This window comes from Pseudopipra pipra, chromosome 15, assembly GCF_036250125.1.
Source record: "Pseudopipra pipra isolate bDixPip1 chromosome 15, bDixPip1.hap1, whole genome shotgun sequence".
Classification (NCBI taxonomy): domain Eukaryota; kingdom Metazoa; phylum Chordata; class Aves; order Passeriformes; family Pipridae; genus Pseudopipra; species Pseudopipra pipra.
Genome location: NC_087563.1, coordinates 12,618,844 through 12,635,984, shown reverse-complemented (window position 1 = coordinate 12,635,984; position 17,141 = coordinate 12,618,844). Strand labels below are relative to the sequence as shown.

Sequence of the window (17,141 nt, the reverse complement as noted above, 5' to 3'; positions counted from 1 at the left end):
CCCCACGCCTCTCTGCCCCCGCCCGGCGCGCTGCCGCAAAGCGCGGCCGGGAAGATGGCGGCGCGCTGGGCACTGGGCGCGGGTGAGGCGGCTGCCGGGGGGACGTGGCGCTGCTGGGGTGGGGGGCTCTTCCCTCAGAGGAGGGCACCGAGGTGGTCAGAGGGGTGGAGCATCTCCCGTGAGGAAAGGCTGAGGGAGTTGGGGTTGTTCAGCCTGGAGAAGAGAAGCTTCGGGGCGACCTGGTTGTGGCCTTCCAAGGAGTGCCAGAAGGAGCGGGCGGGGAAGATGGGGAGAGACTGTTTACAAGGACATGTAGTGACAGGACGAGGGGGAATGGCTTTACACTGACGGAGAGTAGGTTTAGATAGGACATTAGGAAAAAAGTCTTCCCTGTGAGGGTGGTGAGGCCCTGGCACAGGTTACCCAGAGAAGCTGTGGCTGCCCCATCCCTGGAAGTGTCCAAGGCCAGGTTGGACGGGGCTTGGAGCAACCTGGGATAGTGGGAGGTGTCTCTGGTTTGAACAAGGTGATTTTCAAGGTCTCTTCCAACTCAGCCATTCTGTGATTCCATGGTTGTGTTTATTCCTCGCTCTCTGCTCCCCCCTTTCAGGCGGTTCCTGGGCGCGGGGTCTGCTCAGCTGGGCGCGGCCGGAGAGGTGAGTGTGGTTCTGCTGCCCCCCTGCCATCCCCAGGCAGTGGGACATGGGCAGCCTGCCTAGGGGGTACCTGGAGCTCTGCCCTTTCTCTGCCTTTCCCCCCTGCCCTGGGGCTGTGGGAACAGGTCACTCTCTGCCCCTGTGGTGTCTTTCTATGTACTGAGGTGTTGTGCCATGATAGAGGTGTCTTCCAGATTTCCTCTGGCCTTGTGGTGCAGGTCACAGTAACAACGTACCTGTTGCTCCCCCCTGTGCTGTCCTCAGCCACTGCTTTTCTGTAGTTACTGAATTTCCCTCTCAGTCTGGAGGGATCACAGGCTGTGCTGTGGGAGCAGTGGTACTGCTGTATCCCTGACTTCAGAGGGAAGGCTGGTGTGGATCCTCCAAGTGCAGAGCTTTGGTCGCTGCTAGAGCCTGTGTAGTTAAATTGCAGAGACCTGTGTCACCAGAGGAAGAAGAAATAGCTTTATGTTGCCCTTACTTTGCTTCCTTGCAGTTGGACAGAGTTATCTGCTCATTATTTTACTAAATTCTTGTTTGTGTGTCCCACTTGCTGCTTGTGGATGGTTCCTTCTAGCATTCCTTCAGCGTTTTTCCGTCCTGTTCCCCTCACGCCTATATAATGTATTTTGTTTGTTGTTTGTCACAGTTTTCTCTTGCTTGCAATGTGTTTGTGTTGCTTCCTAAAGTTAGGATAGTTTTGCTCTTCACATGAGGCTGGATTACTTTAAGATAGAGGGAATGTGACGTTCCTTAAATTGTCAGATATATTAATGTACTCTCTGAGGGCAGGAAGGGAATGCTTAGTTCATTCCTGCTCAATTTGTTAAACTACAGAATGATAGTCATGTGCTTGTCAAAAATTGTCCTGTACTAATCCATGATATTCTCCCTGATGATGATGACTTGTTGCCTTGTTCAGTGACATTTTTAGGTATTAATCAAATAAACCAAAACGTAGAGATGTACAATGTCCTCTTGAAACTAATCAGCATGTTTTGTTTGCCAGTTATTTTTAAGATGCTTTGCACAGTTTGCCACCCACATGAAGCTGTTCAAGGCTTAGTAAAACTCACAATATCTGGTATTGAACTTGCAGTTGGGAGTGGCTGCCCAGTGCTGCTTTATTTAGGCAGCAGGGGGGCAAAATGTAGCTTGGTTTTTCAGGTTCTGAGATGAGCAGACTGACTGAAGACTGATTTTTTTCGCTGTCAGCTTGTCCTATATTGACTTGATTGCATTTTGGAAGTAGTTCAGAACATCTCTCCTTTCAGATTTCAGAATGTTTATAAATTTCTAATGCTTAGAGATACTCAGCCCCTTGAAAAACTAGAAATTTTTATTGCTAAAAATGTCGGTAAGAGTTAAATAAGTAGTGGTAGGTCTTGGAAAAGATATAAACAGAGGTGACTGTGCCTTTGTGGGATGATTCAGGAGCACTAAATGTGGAGTCTTGTGCTGTACCAATGTCACTGATGGTTCATAGTTTGCTTTGGGAAGCCTGGGGTTTCTTGTTGAATTAAAAAGCCCTTCCAACATAAACTATAATGCACTGTAATAGTTTGATTTTATGAGTATGAAAATGTGTCGATTCTCGTTATCAACACAGGCAAGTTCACAATTTTCCAGCTAAACTGGGCAGGGAAAAAGAACTGTTGTGTTCAGCAGCTGAGGCTGTGGTCTTGTCTTTCAGGTGGCTGCCATCCTGTAGCTTTTTCCCTCTGTCATGCATCCACACAAGCACATCTCTGCAGAAGACAGGGAAGTGGGAGAAAAAGAACAGGGTTGTTTACCCTCCACAGCTGCCTGGAGAACCCCGCAGACCAGCTGTAAGGATGCACCTGGGAATGTCCTTACCTGTGTGTGGTTAGCAATTTCTGAGCAGATTGTCACTGGCTCTGGGTGACTGTACAAGGCACTAGTTTTATAGCTTATTTGTTCATTATTTCAGTATATTATCTTTGTAACTTGGAAGTTGCAGGTAAATGCAAGTGGAAGCAAGGCTCTGAAGTTGCATAGGAAGAGAATGTTGTGTGTTTGATAACTGAAAGGACCAATTAGTGCTGCTTTCACTACAGCTCAGCTTGGGAGGATTTTAGGTTAACTTTTCAGTATTTACTCGCTGTCAAGAACTGATGTTTTTGAATTCCATTTTTGTAATTTTTCTCCATTGGGAATTGATGTGTTGTGGCCTCTGTTAGACACACTGCTCAGCAAAGTAAAGTGTTTGCATGTCAAAAGAAAAGAGATTTTTTGGGCATGTACTTTTGTGGGCCATGAGCATTCATTGATTGCCCCTGTGACCATTAAGCCATAGGATGTAGAAATCCCTGATGTGGCCTGTGCTGACTGATGCAATGTGGGTGAAAATGCAGCTATCGACTGACTCGCTTATTAAATCAGTTTTTTACCTGTTTATAAAGAATGCCACTGCTTTCAAATTTGTATTGATGTTAAATGCTACTAGGTACTGTTAGTCCCTGTCAGTAATAATGTTGAATGGGTCTGTGGAGGCAGCTCTTCATGCCAATCAAACTTGAAAGCCTCTTCTCTTCTGAAGTGGTAATTAAGTTCATTCTGATAATATTGTTTAGTTGCTCTCCCACTAAGTTGACTTGACAGCAGAATAGTATTTTTAAGACTGAATGGGCACGTCAATCTTTGCTTCTAAAGGTGGGGAGGATGAGAGGAAAAGATGATGAGAAATCTTCTGATTATCCTTTTCAGGGACTTCTGTTTATGAGCAGATTGTCATAAAATTGCATTAAACTTTTCTGTGTGCCAGCAACTTTTTTTTAATACTTTCAAATATCAAAGTTTCAAATCTCAAAGCTGTGCCTGATCCAGTGTGCTCATGGTATAGTACGGAGGGCCATACTTATTTTATTCTTAGTAAGAAAATTGTGGAGCAGGCATGGATGGTCCATTCTTGTTTTCACAGGAAAATTACTGATCCTGGTAACTTTTGTTTTTTGCACCCAGGTAATATATCACTGTCGGAGAGACATAAAGTACAGCAAAGATAAGATGTGGTATCTGGCAAAACTGGTAAGCAAAGAGTACTTTGTACTGTGTTTGTTAGAATGCAAAATTTGATTGTATTTGCCTTAACGGCCTCATTTGGCCACAATCTAATCAGCCTCTTCAATACTGAGTCCTTGGGATGAGCCTGGATCTGGACAGGGAGCAGCTGTTTGTGGTTTGGTTTAGGTGCTTTATCCCAGTGTGCTCTCTCAGGTGTACCCAGGATCATGCACAGATTTTGCACTGTGGAAGAATTTCCGTGTTGATTTCTGCCTTGTGGTAGATGGCAAGAGGAATTTTGAAAGATAGTAATGGACTGTTTTTTTCTTTAAGGAAAAAAATAATTTAATGTTTTGTCAAGATTTATTCAATATTTAGCTCAGACTTTCTGTGTGTAAGATATTGAAGAAGTGGTAATTAAGGAAACTAAAGTATTTTTGGTTTTCATAATGGCAATGTAAGTCAAGTAATGTCTTCTGAATAAGAGAAGGGAAATAGTTGTAATTGCTGGAGTTAATTTTAATGCTTTGATTGCAGATAAAAGGAATGACCATTGATCAGGCTCTTGCTCAGTTGGAATTTAGTGACAAAAAGGGAGCAAAAGTGATCAAAGAGGTATGTAGTAGTATTCTTTGACACTTCTAGTTTCAAGAAAACTTTAAAATCAATACCTGTCACCTGAAGTTTGGAGATGTTTCTGTAGGGTCTTATGTTTCGAGTAAGCCTGTTGGGAACACATTCAAACAACATTTTTTTGTTACAGTCATGTCATATTGTGACTTATAAATATGTTTGGGTCACTTGTGCTGGCTGTGTTCATTTGTCATGATGATAAATTACATGTGGGTGCCCTCTGCAACAGTGCTTGGTGTTAAGTTCCTGGTAAATGATGCAGAATCCTGGTCTCTAATGGCTGTTACATCTGTGTGCTTTGGTTCTTTAAGAGGTGAAGGATATTAGCAAGGAAAGGCCTGTAAAGGCACAAAGGCTTTTGATACACTGTAGTTGTTAGGATTCTCAAATTACTCATTTTCTTGGCTGAAGCATTGGTTTCTGGCATAATAATGGCAAAGATGTGTCCTGTATGAGCTGAAAATGTTGAATGACCCAAGTTCATTTTGCCCACCTTAGAATTTGTTTCTAGTCTGATAGTTAGACAAAGGTCTGTAGATGGAAGGCTGACAAATGCTGATGGGAACCATCATTTCCACTCCCTTTCCTCCCCAAAAATGTAATAAAATTCTCCTGAGGCTATTTCAGTTTATGCAAGGAACATCCTTATGTAAAAGATGCTTGTCTTTTAACAGTTTTTATCTCTGTAAAATACTTTTTCTATAACTGACTTAAACTTTCAATTTCTTCCATGTTATCTAGAGATAAGAAATAGCATTGCTTGAATTCCTACTCAAGTATTTCCATTTCTTTTCCTTTTGTTACAGGTTCTGTTGGAAGCACAGGACTTGGCCGTAAGAAAGCACAACGTGGAATTCAAATCGAATTTACATATAGGTACATTTTTTTTTAATTTAGTACAGCAAAATGTCATCCTACCCTATCCTGCCCTATGAAAAAGTTTTATCCTTAATAAGTTTTTCTGGCTTCAAATCAGCAGAAATGAATAGAGGGCAGTTTCTGCTGAACTTATCTTTACCAAACATGAGAGGCACGTGCTTGCAACACAGCTGAAGTTAGTAGTGGTTTTTGAGCCTTTAGCCATCGCTTTGTTGCAGTTGGTGCCTGACTGGTGGTGTTCTGGCATCTGCCAGATGCATCATTTTTAAGATGCATTCATCTGAGAGTGGAATTTCTGCTCCTTTTGTGAACAGAAGGTCCTGAAGAGGAAGATGCTTGACATGAATATGAAAGCAAACCATTACTGCTTTTTAATGTTGCCAGTGAACAGAGATGCTGGAGGCTTTGTCTGTGGCTGGTACAGCTAGATTTGCAGGATCAGAATTAAACTTCTGTCAGAAATTGTATACAATTAATGAGTATTGACAGAAAACTTCTTAGTAAAAAGATGTAGTTGTTTACAGGATAAGCTTGGAATAACTACAGCACTTTTTAGCCCAGAAAAATGTTAGAGAAATGTTTACTTGTAGGTGTTTTTAGGCCCAAAGATATTACTTCCCATTTTGTCTAATGTGGCGTAAATTTTACTAAACAGACCTTATAAGCTTAAATTCACCTGGACTGTAGAGCAAATTTGATTAGAATTCTTTGGAGCATTCCAGGCCTCTGCCATAAGAAGATTCAGCTGCTAGTGCAGGACTGGATGTGTAGATAATGAAAATACCTGTGATATATGCAATAAGGGGAGAAAATGAAGTCTGTAAGACTTCTACAGGAATTCATGAGGCAAACTACTGAAAAGCAGTGATATTAATATCACCTTCAGAAGAGCTATATAATTTAGTGAGTGTTCAGTCTAGCTTCCTTTGGATTTGCCCTTTCCTACATATTTATCTTGAGTGCATGCTTTCTAAATTCACCTTTTTTGTGCTCCTGAGGAGTGTTAATTCAGCTCACGGGGCCCTCTGTATCACTGATCTGCTGAATGTAACAGAGGAAAGATGGGGGAGAGAATCCTGAGTAGAATTAACTTTACAGAAGCAGCCACAAAACATACACTGGCAAGACAGGTGTTTCTGTTGCAGCTGTGTGGCAGTTCATCCTCAACTCAACAGTCCTTCTCTGCTTTCTCCTTCAGCCGAGTCCCTGACGGGCAGAGGCCGCTACGTGAAGCACATTCGTTACCATGCCAAGGGCATGTTTGCCTTCATGAAAATCAACAGGTGCCACTACTTTGTGAAGCTGATGGAAGGTCCTCCTCCCCCTCCAGAGCCACCAAGGACTGGCTTTGACCAGGCAAAAGAATATGTGCAGCAGCTGCGAAACAGAACCCTTGTTCATACGCTCTGACAGACTGTTGTGACTGTATAGGTATCTCTTGTTTGACAATGTAATTGTATGAAAGAATAATTAAAATAATGCTTTAGTTATATCTTTGGTGCTGCTGGAGCTGGATGATGTGAGAATGATCATAGGGTTTTTTCTTATTTGTCAAGCCATAGGCATGGAAAAATCTTGGAGCAGCAGATGTTATTTGCAGCACAGCATTCAGACTCGACCCTGGGCTATCAAATCTAGAACATACGATGCTGTTATAAAGCTTGTAATGAACTGAAGTTCACACAGGTGTCTCTGTTACGTATGGTGGGGGCTTTGATGGTAAAAATATGTGCTTGACAGTCAAATTGCAAGATCAGACTTGGACTAAAAGTACTAAAATTTCTTAAAGTAGCTACAGCATTGGAACAAAAAAAGCAACAATAATATTTAAGAATACAGACATCGATTTATGGTTTATCTGGGATGTAATATTTTCCTTACAGCTATTATTGTGCCTCTTGGGCAATGTGTCTGGGAGTGGGGAATAAAAAAACAATCCTTTAAAGTTCAGGTTTTGGCAGTCAGTAGGTGGCAGTGTTTAGTTTGTCAGAGAGGAAGCGGCAGCAAAAACTTAACAGGGCGTTGAAACTCTGTTCTGGATTCTGCCCTTGGCATTAATAGTCTGATATGTGCATGGAGTTCAGGCTGCTTTCTGTGGAAACTCAGTGTGGGTAATAGGCACAATATGGAGAAAACCTTGTTTTGTTGAAGAGTGAACTAATTATTCTGCGCTGTCTGGAAACAAATTGCTTTGTAATGTTGGGGAAAGTAACACTCTGTGGGCATAATATGAAATGGCTTGTTGCATATACAAATCAGGCTTTCAGTTCTATGAAAACAATCCCATTTTTATCATTATTTCTTCGAAGAGAAAAAGACTGAGATCAGAAGGGGGAATCTCATTTCACTCAGTCAAATTTTTAACTTCAGATGGCCAGAGTTCATGAACATCACCATAAAAAGAGAACGAGCAATTGCTTGTTCATGCAAATGTCTGATATTTAGACTTTTCCATTCTGGGAACATCAGTATGGGAGATAGATTGCTTACCTCATCTGGGTCTTTTTACCACACCAGCCCATGGTAGCCTTTCTTACATGTGTTTACTTGGATCAGTACTTGAATGATGGTTGAGAGCAGCTTCTGTAAGGAAACAAATTATCTTTATTGTCCTAATGAAGGTGGCATACAGGTGTTTCTTTTGGCTGCCAAAGAAAGGTTCTCATGATGTTAAAGAGTATTGGGGATGGTGAAGTTACACAAGAGGTCCATGCAGAGCTCAGTCCTGTTAATGGGTGCCTGTTTGCAGTCTGGATTTCTGCAGTGCACTTTCAGACACATTACTTGCTGTTAAAGCCACGATTTAGTAACTTGTCTGAAAGGTGTGTTCTGATAAAACTCTCTATCTCTGCATTCCCTGATGTGTGTTTGAAGAACTGTTTCTGTTGTACTGTGATAAACAGCTGTGCTTTGCTCTGCCAGCTGCCCTTAAACTCTTCTGTCATACTGCATCTCTTACAAGTTGTAGCAAAGTTGAGTCATTTAATCTTTTTGGAGATCAGCAATCTGGGAGAAGACTAAAGAATTGCAAGATAATTCAAGTTTATTAAGCACTCACACACATTACACTTACATACATATAAATATCTAAACCCTGGCTTCTAGGTGTTTTATTCCAGTACCTATTTCTCCTGCATGCTGTAGATTTTGCTTTGGATCCTTTTTGAACCTCCAGAGAAGGCTATATCCTCAGAGATAGCATTGCTCTGGTTGTGAATCTACAGAGAGGGAGAGAAGTGAGAATACGACTGATGTCTTTTCCAGCTTCTTTGTGATGCAGCAGATGGCCCTGAAACTCCTTTAAACAAACAGACCTGGGGCTTTCAAATATTTTCAGTCAAAAGGTATGGCTTTTGCTTGTCATTCTTGTTTTCTTCCTCAAGATAGTAAGTGGGAAAACTCCTTTTTGACATGCTTTTAGTCTTCTTATTCCTGAGTAGCCTTTTCTGCCATCTCAAAGATGCATAACCCAGAGCGGATCTTTATGGTATTGGCTAAGGAAGCTCTACAGGTGTGTTTGTAACAGGGAAGTTGGGTGAGGTGAGGGGCTTGAACTGGCTTGGTTCCTGCCTTTCCTTGGTAGGATGGTAAGAGTGAAGTGGTTTCTGTGATAGTTGCATCAAAACACTGATAAGGGAACCTGCCTGAGGTGTAGTGATAAAGCTTTTTACTGGCAAGTTCTACATATACATAAAATTTGACGGGTTTGATTCTACTGTACTTTCTTGGTAATTAGTACATCTGCACTTTAGTTTGGTATCTGATATGGATTCAGACACAAAATTCCATGCTAACTGCAACAAGGTTTTAGCAAAACATCATTTATTGCTGTGACCACTGATAAAAGAGTGTTCTTAAATGAGAAGGGATGGGAAGGAGAAACACCAAGGCCTCTACTTGGTGCTGATTTCATGAGTAACATCTGGGGGCACTGTAAACTCACCACTTGTGTATGTGCTGATGTTACAAAAACTGGAGAAGGAGCAAGTAAGTGTGAAGGTGCAGTGAGGCTTCAGGGAAATCTGAGGAGAGCAGAACTGTGAGCTGTGCTCAGCAATGTGAGATTTAATTGAGAAAAGCTTCCAAACCTGCTGTTGGGCTTGTTCATAAACATTTTAAAGTATCCATTGAGAAAGTAGAAGTACTTCTGTCAAGTCAGCCTGATGTCATTTTGGATGTGTGTGGTTTGTTTGTTTGCTTTTTTTTCCTTTTTAAAACTCCTAGGCACTTATTAAGGAGGTAGTTCATCAAAAACAGAGTAAGAAAGGGCTCATGAATATAGTTATGAAGTTCATCAGCCTCTTTTAAAATGTGGAAGATAAATGAGAGTGTGATAGACAATGACTGGAGAGCTGGGTGGGTACCTCTGGCTCTGGTCAGGTCTGTCCTGGGAATTGCTGTGGTTGAGGTGTTGGGGCTCGGGGGGTACCTGGGCATTGGCAGTGTGTTCTGCCCAGTGCTCCAGCTGTGTTGCTGTACCTGGTATGGACTTGACACGACCAAGGCCATTCAGTGGAAATTGTGTGATTACCTGATGCACAAACAGGAGCTGTGTCACAGCACTGCTGCTCCTGCTTGGGAAACCAGTCACTGGAGTGAAGGAACAATAGGAGTTGCTGCTCTCTGCCAGTCCCTATGAAAATCCACTGTTGGGATGCTGGGAAGTCGTTTACAAACAGTATTATCCTTTAAATAGTAATAAGGTTACCCCTAATGTCCTCCATGGACCATAGAAGCAGTGTGACATTCCTCAGCATATGAGCTACAGTCCTCTTGCTAGAAAGGCTAGTTCAGGCTCTTCAAAGAACAAGCCTTTTTGCTGAATGACATCTATCCACTGCTATATATCCAGTTGCACTTCAGCTGTGTAATTTAAAATAATTAAAAATTAAACAAAATAAGAGACTGTAATAGCAGAAATAATCACACAGGCTGCTGTTTGCTGGAGCCTTACCTAGGCAAAATTACTTGAAAGGAGGGGAAAGTTTCAGGAACTGACTTTTGAATACTTAGACTAAAGTAAGGAGCAAGATATCTTCTGGGAATAGTCAGCAAACGCAGAGCTCATTTTGTATTTGCTCTATAACATCAACACTGTCTTCGTGTTTCAAGGAAGTTGTATGCTGGTATGGAGGGCAGGCTGCCATTGAAGGGAACAAACCAAGGAGAGTGTAACTTTACCTTGGGCAAATTAGATGTTCACCTCAGAGTATTAGCTGAGGAAATTAATCTGAAAGTCTGTAATACACTTGAACTGAGCATCCTTGAAAATGAAGACAAAACGTGGGGCAGAGCATCTGAATAACTACTGCATTTGTGGGTGCTGCTTCTGTGTATCTCACAGTAGTGCAGCCATCAAGTTCTGTGTGGTAAAATGAACTTGTCAAAGATGAACCTAGATAGACTCCCTTTTTCTTTGTTCCAAAAATAATGAAGTGGAGGCTGAAACCGTATTTGTATTTGTATGACATCTTTATTTTAAATTAGCTCAGAGTTGGGACCTTTGTCAACACTGCATCAAGTCACCTCTGTCTCTAACACTGTGGGAGGCCCAGCCACCTCTGGCCTGTACTAGTGCTACGCTTGTCTCCCTGCAAAAACCTCTTGCCAAGCCAGCCTGAGCTTCCAAGCTCTGTTGTCCTTGTCCTTTATTCTGTTCCCTGGTGCTACTGAGAAGTGGTTGACTCCATCACATTGTAACTCCTTGTTGCTGTCAGATCACCCTGCTAACCCACCTCTTGGGCAGGATGAACAAGCCCAGCTTCAGCCTTTCCTCATAAATCCTGTTCTCCAGCCCTTGTGCTGTCTTCTCTCCAGTTTCCCCATTTCTGTTGCAGTGCAGAACCTAAAACCAGACTTGGTGTTCCAGGTACAGCTTCACCAGCACTGATGAAAGGGAGATAACTTCCTTTGGTCATCTGGCCACACTTCTAGTGGAGCCAAGGATGCAGTTAGCAGCCTCTGATGAGAGTGTGTTGTTGGCTCTGATGTTCATGCAAGTCCCAGGTCTGTGTTAGGTTGCTCATCAGAGTTGCACTAAGGACCTGTAACACCTGTATTCCAGCTCTCAGTGCTTTTCTGTTTACACTGATGGGGACTCCTTTACTGCTCAGAAATTGTTGTGCTGCGTGGGTGACAACTTTCTTTCCTAATAGAACAATTACAAAACAGTTTTCTGGCTTCTGTTATTAATCAAACTCTGATGCCAGCGAAGGGTGGAGTAAAGGCATTTGTATGTGCTGTTGAGGTAAACTCCAGCTGTGTGTGCAGCTAGTAAGTGAAATGTATCTACAACTCTCCTATTGATTATCACCTTCAAAGCAAGACAAACATAGGTCCTTACTCTGTGCTGGCCGTGTAAATTAAAACTTTATTTAAATGAAAACAGAGTGGACTGTGAGATGCACTGGATTGGGCCAGGAAAGGATTGCTGTTCAAAACCAGCTCCTCTGGATGCCCCCGATTCTTTGCCTTCTTTTTTTCCCACTTAAGAGTCCCAATAGTGCATTAAGATGAACTCAGTGGTTAGTAAATTTTCCCCTGTGTAGTTTACAAGATCAAGGTTATGGGCTAGAACAAGTGGTGTCATGCTATAAATCAGATGTAATGGAACAGCTTGAGAGAGTGCACAGGAGTCCTTCCCCTCACACAGTGTGTGTCCAAAAACTCTGAAGGTAGAGCTGGCACAAGCCCAGGAACCCCCACAAATGGCTGATTAAATAACTAATAATGAGCCTCGTGCTGCTGCCCTCTCTTCTGGAGTTTGAATTTCCTGAATCATTCACCTTGCTGTACTTAAAAACTCTTAAAAGAGCTGAAAATTGGAAAAAGCAGAAGTTTTCACCAGAAAGTGGGTGTAGCTGAACCCCAGTGTGGTGCAGAATAGAGGTGGGACGTCTGCCTTGTGGTAGTTCTTCCAGCAACTAAATGCCTTTTGTCATAACTTGCATAACTTATCATAACTTGCATAGCTTTAGCTTTCAGCTATTCATTATTCTGATTCTCATCACAGGCTTAATAAGTCCTTTTCTATTTCTTTCAAGCCTGAAATGTGTCACTAGTTCAGTGAGGTCTAAAGAAGAACCTGGCTGTACAAGTGGGGGAAGGCATTGCTGACTTCGGAGGCAGGCTCTTCCCAGGGGGGCTGGGCTTGGGGTTTTACTGGAGTTAGTACTGAGGCTGAAGGCTGCCTGGAGGGTTTGTATCCTGTCAGCTCAGAGCACAGGCTGAAGCAACAATTTGTGCTGTGACTGAGGTGCCCAAGTTGGAGCCTGTAACATGGTTCTTGTGAGTAAAGACAAGCTGGAGATACTGAACCTTGAGCTGGAAAGGCTCAATCACCGGGGATGACTTATAGAGACAAAGAGCTTCTAGTGGGGGATAGTATATCCATGCATATGCTCCAGCTGGGTTTTGCCTGCCCTGTCCATATGAATTGGGAAGCTGCCCAGGATACCTGTTGGTAGCAACCTCTTAAATAACCTCTTAAATAACCCTTAGTGTGCCCAGGGCCTTAGGTAAATGTAGAAATGGGGTTGCAGGCGGGTCAATGAGGGAAGACAAATGGCATCTTCTTGACCAAGGCATATCCAGAGAAATCTGAGTGGGAAACAATCAGAACTGAGGTGCCCTTAGGAGGGGGAGGTGAATTCCAAAGTCAGTGAAGGGAAGGGGTAAAATTATTTCAAACTTGGATTTACCTTGGGCTGACTGGAGCCAAAAATAAGGGTCAAAAGTCTGGTGCAGTTACACTTCTCTTACCTACAAAAGTCAGTGAAAATTTCTGAGATTAAGGCAATGCCAACTGAACTATTGGCTAAGTAGCCAGAAATGTCTGAGTTTGTCTCTAGTATGTCACACTTCAAAGCAGAGATTCCCAGCTGTTCTCATCAAGTCTGAGGTGTTTGAAGATACTCTTCATTTTTCTTTTGCTCTTATTATCTGTCTCTTTAGGGGGCCTGTGCTCACTGCTTTTGTGGGCATGGATGCTTGGAAAGGAATTATTGTTCATCTTCTCCATCTGTTCTGATGCTGGATATGCCTGTCTTTTTGAAGGCTTTCAGAGTCTGTGCTGGGAATGCATTTCTCTTCCCAGTGTTGAGAGATTTGTATTTTTAATGGGTATTTGTTTTATCTATCACATGCTAGATTTATTCACTTGATAATCTCTCAGCAACGCAGGCAATCTTCTCATGTCCTGATCTAGCATGCAGGGATTTTATTAATTTAACAGTTTGGCTTTGGGCTCAGATAGCCATTAGAGGCAAATCCTGCAGTGTGCTGAGTGTGCTCACCACCCCCAGAACTGAGAGCAGCAGTGACTTGCAGGGATCTGCAGCTGCCTTCAGGATTGTGCTCTTAGAAGCTTTCCTTGCACATGTAGTCTATGAATAAGTTACTGTGTAGTGTGTCTTTCCTTCCTAGACCATACCTTTCTTTAATATGATTTCTCAGTGATAAGTGAGACTTCTTGATGGAATTTTTGCAATGACTGCCTGTGCTCAGTTAACCACTTTTGCATCTCTTAGGAGTTCTTTTTTTATGTCCGTTGTCTTTGATACAAGACAAAAGCATCCTTCCTTCTTCAAGGTGTGTTTTCTTAAAGTTAGTTGGAAAATGAGGGGGGGGAAGCAAACAAAGATACTTTCATGAAATGACATTTCTACTCCACTCCAGCACAGTCCTGGAGTAAACTCAGTATCATTGTGCCTGAATCTAAGATGTTAACATTTCTTTCTATCTACAGCAGGGAAAAACAACAGGTCTACACAGAAGCTTCAAACTTATTACTCACTTTAAAAAAAAAAAATTCAGATCCTTTATCGGTCAGCATCCTATCTTCATTTTTCAGAAACAAGTTTCAGATGTTACATTTGGTCCTGATAGTAATCATGGGGGCCAAAATTCTAGGTTTCAGAAGGAGGCTAATAATAAATCTTTCTGATATGGCTCTGGGAAAGCAGGGGGATAGGGGTGATGACCCAGGGGTTCATCATATACTGACAAGGTGAAAGGCAACAGCAGCCCCTGCAGCTGACAGTTCCTTGGCACAGCTGTGACTTTGGCAAGTCAACACACTCATGGCACTGATAGTGTAAACATTTTGTGGCAACTGTGCAAAGCAGGCAGCCAATTATTTTACTAATGATTGCTTCTCACTGCTCTCCTCCTCCTTCATCTGCCCTAGAGAGGAAAACTTTCTCCCCTGTACTCTGTCCTCCTGGATAATGGCAATAATGGTTTCTTTCTGTAAAAATGCTGTCTAACTCTGCAAGTAGCCTGTGCTGTGTGGGACTTGGCTCAGTAATTATGGTCCTCTCCTAAGTTCCCTCATTTTCCAGATGTTATTTGTAGATTTGTCTGTTGCTGTGGTGGCTGTAAGCAGAGATAGTTGTGAGAGCCTGCATCCCCAGCGATTCTGCTGCAGTTCATCTGCTTCCCATTAACCAAAGTGCTAGAAGAGTTTGTGCTTCCAGAGGTGTCTAAAATCCTCCTCATGAGATGCTCAGTGAGGGCTTTGCATATGTGGGTGGTGACCTGCTGCTGCTTCATTTGTACAGCTGATACTGGCTGACTCCAGTACTTTCAACTGAGGAGCATAATGGTTTGTGTGCCCATTAAATTCTCAGAGTAGTCTGGCCCATGGGGAAGATGAGGGCTGTAAGAGCATATATACACCAACACAAAGGAAGAAAATGTTTGGTACAATATGTGGGTATGTCAGGAACAGAGGGGTAGTTTTTCCTGCTTGCAGAGACATTCTTGATTCAGTGAGCTGAAGGTTAGTTGTGGCCTAAACAGGAGCAGCAAAGCAGGATTCCCAACCTAAAAAGCTGTGTTTGCTTTCGGAAGCCCAGGGTTCATCTCTGTTTAGTGAATCCTGTAGGTTAAATATGAGTTGTCCTAGGTTAATGCTGTTTCTGTATAGCAGATGCCTACTGGAAATGATTCCCAGCTTCCTTAGCAGTCATCTAGGACTGTCTTCTTAGCAGAATCTTGGATGGTTTCTAGGCATTATGACCATGGCATCATTCTGACCTTAATTCTGATAAATACTGTGATACAATACAAACTGAGCTCCATCCTGCTGGTACTACATTGCTACCAGCCCCCGAGCTACCTGGATTAAAGGCAGGTAGAGTGTTCAGCAGTGAAAAGGAAATTCAGATACTGTCCTCCTCCATCAATTTTCGAAGGAGAGGGGTGCAGCTTCCTAATTGAAGACTATCCTCTCCCTCATCACTGTTGTCAGCTATGGAATCCAATACAGCACTTTCATCTAGAGACAGTGATGAAGTGGTTATTAAATGCAATAGAAATCATTCAGGCCCCTTTTGATTAAAAGCTTCACTCTTATCTGTGGCTTTCTATGTTCTTAGGAAAGAGCTTGGCAGGGGCAGAATTAGGGAGAGAAATACTTCCCCATTTGGTTGTTTTGCGGGGACAGGGCTTTAAAGCACACAAAGGTAGGTGGTAGGTGTTTGCCTCTAAAGCAAAGGGTTGATATATTATGATGTAAATCTTAATCTTGAGAGGCTGGGGTCCCTGTCCTCCCCAGCCTGGGCACAGGGCATTTGAGCAGTGTTCCAAGTGCATTAAACTGTGTGGAAATGTCATCTTTTGGGTACTTGTCATGGAATAAAGCACCAAACATTTGAGAAATAACCATTACTTTGCATATAACACATGCCAGAAAAAGAGTGTGAAAAAATGTCAGAACCCTTCTATTAGCCAGCTCTTTTGAATAGAAATATAAAATATTAATTTAAATCAACTGAAAGGCATTAAAAACTTGATGTTCTCTTTGCCCCAGAAGTACTCTGCTGATAAGAAACAAATTAAAAATGCAGAGTTTTCAAATAGCAAAAATGCTGCATATTTTAAATGAAGTTGGTCTTTTTATCTGTAGTGTTTTGGACTAAAAAAATAATATTAAATGCACATAAAAATGATTACTGTAAATGGTGAAAACATCAAAGTTTGGCATCAAAGTTAAATGAAAGCGCTCGGAAGTCTGTTTGTTTGATCTGTACATAAATAAGCTTAAAAACAAGCCAGGGTGCTTTTACACAGCCAGAACTGGGTAGCCAGTTCAACTTCCTCTGCATCCCAGATATTCCCAAACTAGGTTAGATCCAAACATGGTCAGTATTTTTTGGGGTGATTATTGTGTTTGCCCAGCATTCTTCTCTGCCAGTGCACCAGGAAAAATGAGTTGGGAGAAGACACGAGTTACAGGCTCTTATAAAATGCAAGAGTAAATGAACTCCAGGACACTGAAACAAATACCTCTTTCCTCTTCTCATTTTGGCGTGAGGACTATGAAAATGAAGGTAAATGATGAGTCCTTGACCTTGTTGAAGCCAAGGCTCATACAGTTAACCATATTCTCCTTGAGTTTATTTCACCGCCCATTCCTGGCTTGTCAAGAAGTGTGAATTAGGAATATGGGTCAGAACTCTGTTAATTTATATCAACTAAAGATCTACTACAGACCTCAGCCACACTAATGTTCAGTTTATTTCAGTTTGCTCCTAGAAAAAAACAAACAACAAACAAACTTGTGATGTGGGATCTGTAGGGAAAACAAATGGGACGAAAAAGACCCTACTGTGCTTTACAGGAATCTGCATGGTGCAGAGGAATGACTCAGCTCTGGGAGCTCTTTTGGTATAGTGCAAATGTAAGACCTTTATCTACAGAGTGCCAAGCTGCAGCTCGTTTACTGTGGGAGCTGGAAGTTGTAAGCAACTGGAAGCAAGACTTCAAAGAAAACCACCTTGGCTCCTATGACTTCTGTTTAGTAGCCTGAACCTTTTGGGATCAACAGACTTTCAACACTAAAGGGGTGTGTGACAGTCAGTAAAACACACTCTCGAAACCTCTACAAGTTTACTCTGTTTCATTTGGCTTCTAATCACAGCCCCTCTGAGCACAGACCTTTCACCA

General features: G+C 42.2%; 1 protein-coding gene across 1 annotated transcript; it reads left to right on the top strand.

The window, feature by feature from the left end:
• The first annotated feature begins 11 nt into the window (after positions 1–11).
• MRPL22 (mitochondrial ribosomal protein L22) lies at positions 12–6,684 on the top strand. Its single transcript, XM_064671975.1, has 7 exons — positions 12–82; positions 611–656; positions 2,350–2,485; positions 3,639–3,704; positions 4,218–4,295; positions 5,120–5,189; positions 6,391–6,684. The coding sequence occupies exons 1-7, from the start codon at positions 55–57 to the stop codon at positions 6,600–6,602; spliced, it is 636 nt and encodes a 211-aa protein (XP_064528045.1). The 5' UTR covers positions 12–54; the 3' UTR covers positions 6,603–6,684.
• The last annotated feature ends 10,457 nt before the right edge of the window (positions 6,685–17,141 follow it).

Excerpts from the sequence above, each read along its gene's own strand:
- MRPL22 (XM_064671975.1), top strand. The coding sequence starts at position 55 with ATGGCGGCGCGCTGGGCACTGGGCGCGG. Across the intron at positions 3,705-4,217 it reads TGTGGTATCTGGCAAAACTG|ATAAAAGGAATGACCATTGA; the intron begins GTAAGCAAAGAG and ends CTTTGATTGCAG. Across the intron at positions 4,296-5,119 it reads GAGCAAAAGTGATCAAAGAG|GTTCTGTTGGAAGCACAGGA; the intron begins GTATGTAGTAGT and ends CTTTTGTTACAG.